At 41.5% G+C, this 9,963-nt stretch overlaps 1 protein-coding gene across 1 annotated transcript; it reads left to right on the top strand.

Moving 5' to 3' along the window:
- On the top strand, nucleotides 1-1,302 carry LOC130591117 (uncharacterized). Its single transcript, XM_057394036.1, has one exon. The coding sequence runs from the start codon at nucleotides 1-3 to the stop codon at nucleotides 1,300-1,302; it is 1,302 nt and encodes a 433-aa protein (XP_057250019.1).
- Nucleotides 1,303-9,963: the final 8,661 nt, after the last annotated feature.

The raw sequence follows: 9,963 nt of genomic DNA, 5'->3' as shown, positions 1-9,963 counted from the left end.
ATGCAATTTGCTAGCAGTAGGATCCTGGATAAGCATACAAGCGACCTGTATCGCATCACTCAGAAGGCAAATGAAGCTATGAGGCAGTACCTGGATCGGTTCAACAAGGAGATGATCTCAGTCAAGAACCTGGATGTCCCCACCGCTATCGAAGCATTCAGGAGAGGCCTAACATATAAATCTAGATTGTATTATGAATTAACCAGGTACCCCTGCAGCACGTTCGAGGAAGTTAGAGCCAGAGCTATGGCTGAGATCCGCTTCGAAGAAGACGAGGAGTCCAGGTACGGGAGCGAGCCCAGCTATGATCGAAAGGCCCAGAATCAGAAGAAAAGTGACTGGCGTCACCAGCCATATCAAAAGCGCGAAACCAATATTGTAGCCAACAAAGCCACAGATAAATCTCCTAACAATGACTACCCATCTATTGCTTCCTACTGCTTTAATATGGATGCAGGAGGCGTAGTAAATGCGCTCGATGAGCTGGGGACAACAGCTAGATGGCCGCGCAAGAGCGACAGACTAGACAGCGAGAAAGACACCACCAAATGGTGCAGCTATCATGGTGACCATGGCCATCAGACAGAAGACTGCAATGCCCTCAAAAAAGAAGTAGCCTGGCTGCTTAAAAAAGGCTATCTCGAGCATCTGATGGGTAAGAAGGGGCAGCGAGAGGACAAAGTTGGTCCCAGCCAGCAGCAACCTCGTCCACCACCTAAACCTCTACACGATAAGGTAATCAATTTTATCTCTTGTGGTTCAGAAATATGTGGACTAACATACTTTGCAGCTAAAAGATTCGCTCGAGAAGGCTCCAAAACTGCGCCAAGTCCACTTAGAAGCGTAGAAGAGAAAAAGCTCAGGAGTATGACCATCAGTTTCGACGAAGAGGATGGAGATGAAGAAGCTGACAATCATGACGGCCTCGTCGTGTCTCTCACCGTCAGCAATTGTCTCATGAAACGAGTCTTAATAGACAACGGCAGCTCAGCTAATATTATTTTCAAAAGCGCCCTCGAAAGCATGGGGCTGCAGGAAGCTGATATCCTTAGGAAAGCAACTGTCCTGTTCGGGTTCAATGGTGAGCCAGCTACAACGCTTGGAGAGATAGTGCTGCCTACCTATGCAAAGGGAGTCAACTTGCAAACTAGATTCAATGTGGTAGATTGTCCCTCAGCGTATAATATCATCATGAGGACACCGTGGATCCATAAAATGCGAGCTGTACCTTCAACTTATCATCAGACTATCAAGTTCCCTACCAAATGGGGAGTGCAAGAATCAGGGGCGATTGCAAGCTAGCCAGGGAGTGTTATAGCATTTCTCTAAAAGCAAAGAAGGAGTCTATCTAGCAATTACAGCAAGGTCCAGCGCCAGCCAAGCCAGCAGAGCAAGATGTAGATGAAGTAGTGCTGGACCTAGCGAAGCCGGAGCAGACCGTGCAGATTGGGGCATCCCTGCCAGCTGAGGAAACAGCGGATTATTAGTTCCTAAAGAAAAATATAAGCTGTTTTCGCATGGAGCCAGAAGATATGGTAGGCATTGAGCCTGACATCATTACCCATAAGCTGAATGTTGACCCCAATCGAACCCGTAAAGCAGAAAGAAGAAAATTCGCTCCAGAAAGAAATTTGATAGTTAATGAGGAAGTAGAGAAGCTGCTGAAAGCTGGGAAGATCCGAGAAGTCAAGTACCCAGTGGCTAGCTAAGTGGTGGTTGTAGGCAAGAAAATGGCAAATGGCGAGTGTGCATTGATTTTACTGATCTCAATAAGGCGTGCCCTAAAGATCCTTCCCACTGCCACATATTGATGCATTAGTAGACGCTACAGCTGGCATGAAAGATTAACATTCCTGGATGCATACTCAGGCTATAATCAGATACTCATGGATCCTGCAGATCAAGAAAAGACGCCTTCATGACTGAAAGAGGTATCTATTGCTACAAGGTGATGCCCTTTGGGTAAGAAGCAGATGCTACCTACCAGAGGCTAGTCAACAAAATGTTCGAGAAGCAGTTGGGGGATACGATGGAAGTCTATATAGACGACATGCTGGTCAAAACAAAGAAAGCTGAGGATCATGTAGATCACCTGCAAGAAACCTTCGAAGTTCTGAAGAAATATGGGATGAAGCTCAACCCTAGCAAATGCTCCTTGGGGTCCCTGCGGAAAATTCCTGGGTATATAGTCACCCAGCGAGGATAGAAGCTAATCCCAGCCAGGTGCAAGCATTGATCACATCCAATCACCCGGAATCTGAAAGAAGTCCAGAAGCTGACTGGAAGAGTAGCTGCGCTAAATAGGTTCATATCCAGGTCCTTTGACAAATGCCACCTGTTCTACAACATGTTGAAAAAGAATAAAGGATTCAACTGGACAGCTGAGCATGAAGCTGTGCTGCAGGATCTGAAGGCTTATCTAGCTCAACCTCCCCTGCTCTCGAAACCAGCGGCAGGAGAGACACTCCAGTTATATCTAGCTGTCAGCAGCAAAGCGGTAAGTGCAGTGCTATCTAGAGAGGCAGAAAGTCAACAACTCCCAGTTTATTACGTAAGTAAATCCTTGCTGGACGCTGAAACCAGGTACACATCACTCGAAAAATAGTATTAGCTTTGATACATGGCATCTCGTAAGTTAAGGCATTACTTTGAGTCTCACCTATTCATGTTATGACTAATTATCCTATCAAAGCGGTGTTAGAAACCAGAGTGTCAGGGAGAATGGCCAGGTGGGCTATATCCCTAAGCGCACATGACATTAAGTATCTGCCTAGGACAGCTATAAAATCTCAGGCTCTAGCTGACTTTGTGGCAGACTTTAGTCCTGACCTAGCAGCTGCAGCTGAAGAGGAATGCGCCACATCAATAAATAGGTAAGTCTGGATCCTGGCAGCTGTATGTCGACGGATCCTCGAATTTCAGAGGAGCTGGCTAGGTGTAGTACTAAAGTCACCACAAGGGAACATGATAGTACGCGCTATCTGTTGTGATTTTAAAGCTACTAACAATGAGGTTGAGTATGAAGCCTTAATTGCAGGCATGATATTAGCGTATGATTTAAAAGCTAACAGTTTACATGTGTTCAGTGATTCGCTGTTGATAGTAAGCCAGGTAAAAGGAGAATATGCAGCTAAAGATTCAAAGATGGCCTCTTACCTGGAGTTAGTCAAAGATAAAGCTAAGCTGTTTGAAGAGTTCAGCATAAAGCAAATCCCAAGGGATCAGAACACCAAGGCTGACGCCCTAGCTAACTTGGATCAGCACTCAGAAAATGCGATTTAATTCATACCAATAGCTCATCTAGCTGAAGCCAGCCGTACAAGCAGGTAACGTGGTGCAACCAGATAGCAACTGCGCAGAAAGCACAGCTGGACCCAGCCAATAATCGAATACCTGGAAAGGGGTCCTGCCAGAAGATAAGCTGGAAGCCAGGAAGCTGCGAATGAAAGCTACCAGGTATCATGTCATTTCAGGTACCTTATTCAAAAGAGCCTGCGCTAGTTATGACCTACTGCAAAGATGCTTGGAGAAAGATCAGTGGGAGCCCACACTCAGAGAATTCCATGAAGGCGAGTGCGGATCCCATGCAGCAGGGAGAAGTTTGTCAAACAAGATCCTAGCATAGGATATTATTGGCCAACTATGCGCCAGATGCAAAAGGTACGTGCAAAAATGCGAGAGCTGCCAAAAGCATGCAGGTATGTCCCACCAGCCAGCTGAGGTATTGCATCCCACCTTGACACCCTGGCCTTTCATGAGGTGGGGCATGGACATTGTGGGAAAACTACCAGTAGCCCAGGGCAAAAAGTCTTCATGCTAGCACTTACGGACTACTTCTCCAAGTGGATCGAAGCTGGGGCATTCCAGCAGGTAAGGGACAAAGAAGTGATATCTTTTTGCACACTAAATTATTTGCAGGTTCGGAGTACCTAGCAGAATATTGTGATAATGGTCCAATTCATAAGTGATAAACAAGGCAGTTTTGTCATGAATGGAACATCAACCTGGTAACCTCAACACTTAGGTACCCGCAAGCTCATGGGCAAGCTGAGTCCAGCAATAAGGTAATTATCAACGGCATCAAGAGGCGCTTAAAAGCTAAAAAAGGAAAATGGGTAGAGGAGCTGCCTAAAGTGCTCTGGCAAACAGGACAACACCAAGAGGTGCTACAGGAAGGACTCCCTTCTCGCTCGTGTATGGATGCGAGGCAGTGCTACCTGCAGAAGTAGCTATCCCTACAACTAGGTATGGCTTGCTGACTCCAGAAGCTAATGACGAAGAACTCAGCTACAACCTAGACTCCATCGAGGAGCTAAGAGATAGTGCACTAATAAGGATGGCTGCGCAGCAGCAAATAGTAGCTCGCAGCTTTGAGAAGAATGTCAAAGCCAAAGTATTCAAGGTAGGAGATTGGGTTCTCAGGAAGGTATTCCAAAATACTCAGGAGCTGAATGCGGGTAAGTTAGGGATAAGTTGGGAAGGTCCTTACCTGATTGATCAAATAGTTGGAAAAGGTGCTTATCGCCTAATCACTAAGGATGGGAAGGCAGTATCCAGAAGCTGGAATGCTTCTCATCTCAAGCTGTATCATTTTTAACCTGGGGCATCAGCCAGGTTACCACCGGGCCACAGGCGCCAGAATCTCAAGTAAGGCAACCATTGTTTTGCACAAGGCATTGGTCCACCAGGTAAGCAAAATTCTCTAATGTTTGTGATAACTTAAGTACTCTAAGATTGTTGTTCATGGCAACGACCTACCTGGGTTTTATCCATGTGCAGACAAACGCAAGGGGTCACAACACTCAGGCAGAAAGCTGAAGCATAAAAACTCAGCTATATGGTCGCAGCACCTAGTCAAGCAGCTAAAGGTCGGAGCACCAGAACTTAGCTGGATGGTCGTAGCACCAAGAAAACGGGCCCAACCAAAGCAAAGTCAACAAGTACACCAGGTAAACATATTGTTCAAAGCCAGTAAGTATAAGCATGCATGCAACAAAAGTGTTTCTAAATTGAAAAACATAGAATCACAAGTTCAAAAGGTAAACATAAGTCACACGATCAAAGAAGAAATATGTTCGTACATAAACACATTGCCTCCATAGGCAACGGTAAAAAATAAAAACCAACAAAAAGATGAGATTAAATTGTTCTAAGATGAATTGCTAAGAAGCTGAAGAAATCAAGAGACTACACTAGCATCATCACCAGCGACCTTCTCCTTGTCATCTGGTGCAGCATCTTCCTGCTGGCCAATCGTAGTCGGAGACTCAGCTGTGGATTGATCAGAGTCATTCGCCTTGCCACCTGTAGCCAAAGCCTCCAAAGTAGCCATAGAGTCCAGCTTGAGATACCTGTCGATGTAGTAGTTGATGCCTTTGTCGTCCAGGTTTTTAAAGCAAATCAGGTATGCCAGCTTGGCAGTCTCTATGATTTTGGCTTCAGCTTGAATGTCTAAGGCCCTCTCCTCAGCATCCTTGGCAGTTGCGGTCAAACGTTCAATCTCCTTTTCGGCTGCAGCTAACTTTTCATCCTTCTCCAATCTCTCCTTCTCAATCAGCTTTAACTCAGCAGCTAGCTTGTTTTCAGCATCCAACCTGGCCTGCTTCTCTTTCTCCAGCTTAGTCTGATGACTCAAGTTGTCCTTTTGCAGACGAGCCACCTTATCTTGAAGGGAAGCCACAGTTCGTAAGTTGTCCCTGGCAGCTAGACAATTCTGGGTAAGCTGGCATAAGAGAGATGGAGCGTAAGTATAAAAAGTACACTAATGTTTAATACGTAAGGTAATATGCTGAACATTATTAACCTGCAGCGATAGCTGGACAGTGTGGTTCAGAGTTACTTCTGGATCCTGTCCTTTGAGCCTATTTTGTGCAGCTGGGAAAAGAAGCTTTTCAGCTGAAGGCCAGATACTACCTTCCAAACCTGCTTCAGCCAGGAAGTCGGTAGGTAAGCCCACAAGGAATTCATCTTCCTTGGGTCATTTGGCCGTAATATCAATAACGGTAGGAACCGAAGCTGAGCGTAGCTGCTTGCGGGGAGGTTTCTCAGCTTGTGAGTGGCCAGAAGAAGCTACTGACCTTTTTCTGTTTTTCAGTCTGTCCATAGCATCCTCATCAGAGAGGGTGCTGGATTTAGCTTGAGCTGTGCGCAGCAAGTAGCTAGTTAGCCAAAGAGTCTAAGTAAAATTCTAGGATAAAATAAAGTCACAAAATTGTTGTCCAGGATTAACTGAAGACATGGAGTTCGTGCGAGAAGAGATCTTTGAGTCTAGCGGAATGATCTCAGCTAAGGCCGCGTAAATGTGCTCCTCAATAGGTAAATTGAACAGATCTGCTAATCTTTCGGCTTGTTCAGGTATCTGGGAAATTATGGGACCAAGACTTGCAGGGAAAGCAAGGTAAGAACCTAGTTAATTCATTTTTAGGAATAAGAGACAAATTGAATGAGTAAGTAACTTTATTAAACCAACCCCCAACTAGAGAGTTCCCAGCTTCGCCTAGGGAGTCTTTCACTACGAAAAAGTATCTGGTTTTCCAGATAGAGTCAGAGGCAATTGTGCCATCTATCAGCGGGGGGTAAGGTGCTTTAGCCCTAAGAGTGATAAAACCCTTGGCTGATTTCCTAACGCTGTAAGCTGTCAGGAGTTCGTTTAGAGAAAAGGGGTGGTGCCATGTATTGGTAAGGGTTTCTAAAACCAAGCAGGTTTTCCACAGGGCTGGCATCAGCTGGCCATGTGAAAGGTGGAGAACCTCCATAAAAGACCTAGTTAGTGGGGAGAAGTTGTAATTGTAGCCCAAAGAAAAGGATGCTCGTAATAGCAGATGTAATCGTCGGGGCAAGATTCAGGTCTGCATGCCTGAGAAGGAACGATGATTTGAGCGACTTCAGGGAAATTCCCCAGTCTCTTAAGCTCGTCTATCTCTTGCGCAGTAACCAACGAAGATACATCATCAATTGCTTTACCCATCAGGAGGAAGAAAAGAAAAAGGACGAAAGAACTTCAGAAAATGAAAGAGAGAAGAAGAGAGAATTTACCTGAGAGGAGAAAATTCGTAAAAGAGTAGGGTAAAGTAGAGTCTCAGGGAGAGGTGAATGACCCTTAAATACTTGGAGCTCAATGGTACTCTAGTACAACGGATAAATATTTAATATCGTGCATAAGTTATCTTTTAGCTGCTAATAAGTAATCAAGTGGTAAGTGAGCTTATCTTTTCCCAAGAAATGTCATCTTCAAGGCGAGAGAAAAAGTTATCTTTTAGGCAGAAAAATTTATCTTCTAGTATTTTTATCTTTTGAGGTAAAAGGATAGAAATTGCGAATGTACAGGAATTTATCCTAATCATGAGCTGATATTTTTTGCTAACAAGTATTTTATTCTATTTGGTAACTTGTGACTTTAACTAAGTTGCGCCTAGGTTGGCATCATAAGTTAGGGGCAATTGTTATGTCCTAAATTTTTTCCTAAGCTGGAATTTGCAGGTAGGTTGATTGCCACAGCTAGGAAGCATCAGGTAGCAGCTACAGCAAGCAGTTATGAAGCTCATAAGATGATCCGGTTGAAAAGCATTGGATACTGATCAAGACCAAGTCAAGCAATGTTGTTATGCCGAAGAAATAGGGTGAAGGCAGTTGCTGAGCAGAAGAGAAGATACCCCTTGATTTTAGGAGGTCATGGCACCTTATTAGGAGTTGGTTATACAACGTTCTAATAAAAAAGCAATGTTCAGAATATGTATTAGTATATATAGAAGGGGAACAATCTGGGTAGCATAAGCTTTTACATCATTTACATTCAAACACTCTCTTCTACTTTTACATTATTCACAAGTGTATTTAGTATAAACTATAAGCTGCAAGCTGTAAGCTATAAGTTGTAATTCTGGTACATAGTGAATTGGTGGACTCAATTCCACCCGCGGTTTTTACCCTTTTTCTTGGGGTTTTCCGCGTCACCATTTCTTGGTGCTTTGTTCTTTTCTGCCTTTGTTTATTTTCGTAGCTAGCATCTTTTGTTGTTCATAACTGCATTTCCATTGGCTGTAGATCCTCAGCTAAGTTATGCCTGATCAGAATTTGGCATAAACAAGCCCCAAGCCCAATTGAACCTATTGATGTATTAATTAGTGTTGGGTCTAAAAATCTGATTCAAGTAATTAAACTATTTTGTCACAACAACTTATTGGGATAAAATCAGAGTTACATAATGTTGGATTAAACCAATGTAGAGTAACTAAAACTGATTTAGTGTTCTATTAAACCATGCTAGTTTAATATATTAATTAAACATAATTATTGGCCTTAAAACCAAATTCGCATAACTAAACCACTTAATTTAGCTCACACCTTTAGCTATTTGAACTAAGTTTATATTAAGTATTAAACTAATTCTAGCGATTTGAAATTATAATTGCACATTAGAAACACTTAACTTATATAAAATGACTTTATATTAGCTCATAGTTAAATGAAAACTATTGGAGGTTATTAATAATAATATCTTGGATAATTAAATTAACAATAATTATTTAGTAGTAATCATAGTAAACTTATGTGTAAGCAAGTAACTTGATAGTTTTTACTCATTGATTTCAGGTTGTGAATTAAACTGAAGTTAGAATGTTATATTGTTATAAGATAGGTTCTCTTAAAATGTGTTCATTTAGTAACATGATAAAGAATTAGAATTACAATGACTTTAATTTATCATTAATCATGTATAAGTTTATAGTATTATTGGACGAGTAATTATAAGTAGTAATAATATCGTAAGTTTATTAAAAGTTGATAACTTAGTAAATAATTACTGCTTAAGTTAAGATATAGAAAATGAAATAATTAGAATATGAAAACCTTATTTACAAGTCATTAAACATGAATTATGAGTTAAGATTATTTATTATTATGTAGATTTATGTCTAAAATATGTTAAGAATAACAACACGATTCATAAGTTAAGACTACGATTATTATAATTCTCGATTAAGTATGCCTACTATGTTTAGAAAGATTCTATACGAGTAATGACATAGGTACTACGACGCACAATGAAATAATATTTTAGAAAAGTCGTCTTAGTTAAATAGTAACGAATTACGTTATTGAATTCTTAATTAGATTAAAGGATAAAGGATATTACAAGCCTCACCCGGCTATCAAGGTTGTTAAGTAGGAGTTCACGTAACGTCTACTGTTAATACCCGCACTCTCCTTCCAACTATGTTTCATATGATGCATTTAAGAAATGTTTATGTGATGTTTTTATGGTGTGCGGGATATGAAATGTTTGCTATATAAATGATGTTTGTTAAATGATTTTATGCTATGAAGTATGACGATTTTTGATGATTACGTTTAATGAGAATAAATTACGTTCCACGATTATGATTACGATGATGTAATGTAATTATGGTTACATTACGATTAAGATTACGTTTTATGATAACGATTACGATGATGTAATGTGATTATGATACGTAAAAGAAATGAAACATGATAAATTCAAGTGAAAGACGGTTCTTGGCAAGTATCCCATTATCTTGGCTCGTACACGTACCTCCGTTTAGGGAGGGCTAATGCCCTTGGGTGGCACCGCGCACTTCTATATTCTGGGCATTAACGCCACCTCCCGTTTAGTGATGGCTATCGTCCTCGGGTGGCTGACTCCCGTTTACGATGTTACTATGTTCTGGGGAGACGTCCCTTCTGTTGTACTAGCCAAGTTACAAAAGTAAAAGATATATGATGATGAACATGATAAAAAATGATGGCAATGTTTTATGATTATGATTTAATAGTTATTTTTACGAAATGGTTTTACTGTTTCTCTTCTCCCTATTTACTAACAAAATGAATTGAAATGCTTTTACGATGTTAGGGTAGTATGTACTGAGCCTCAGCTCATGACGTTTTGTTTTATGTCTTATGTATGGAAGAAAAGTTGTGGATCACTATTATACTGTTGTT

Source organism: Beta vulgaris, chromosome 4 (assembly GCF_026745355.1).
Source record: "Beta vulgaris subsp. vulgaris cultivar EL10 chromosome 4, EL10.2, whole genome shotgun sequence".
Classification (NCBI taxonomy): domain Eukaryota; kingdom Viridiplantae; phylum Streptophyta; class Magnoliopsida; order Caryophyllales; family Amaranthaceae; genus Beta; species Beta vulgaris.
This window is presented reverse-complemented; position numbering and strand designations above follow the sequence as displayed.

Bases quoted from the DNA above. Each gene is read 5' to 3' on its own strand.
- LOC130591117 (XM_057394036.1), top strand. From the start codon at position 1: ATGCAATTTGCTAGCAGTAGGATCCTGGATAAGCATACAAGCGACCTG.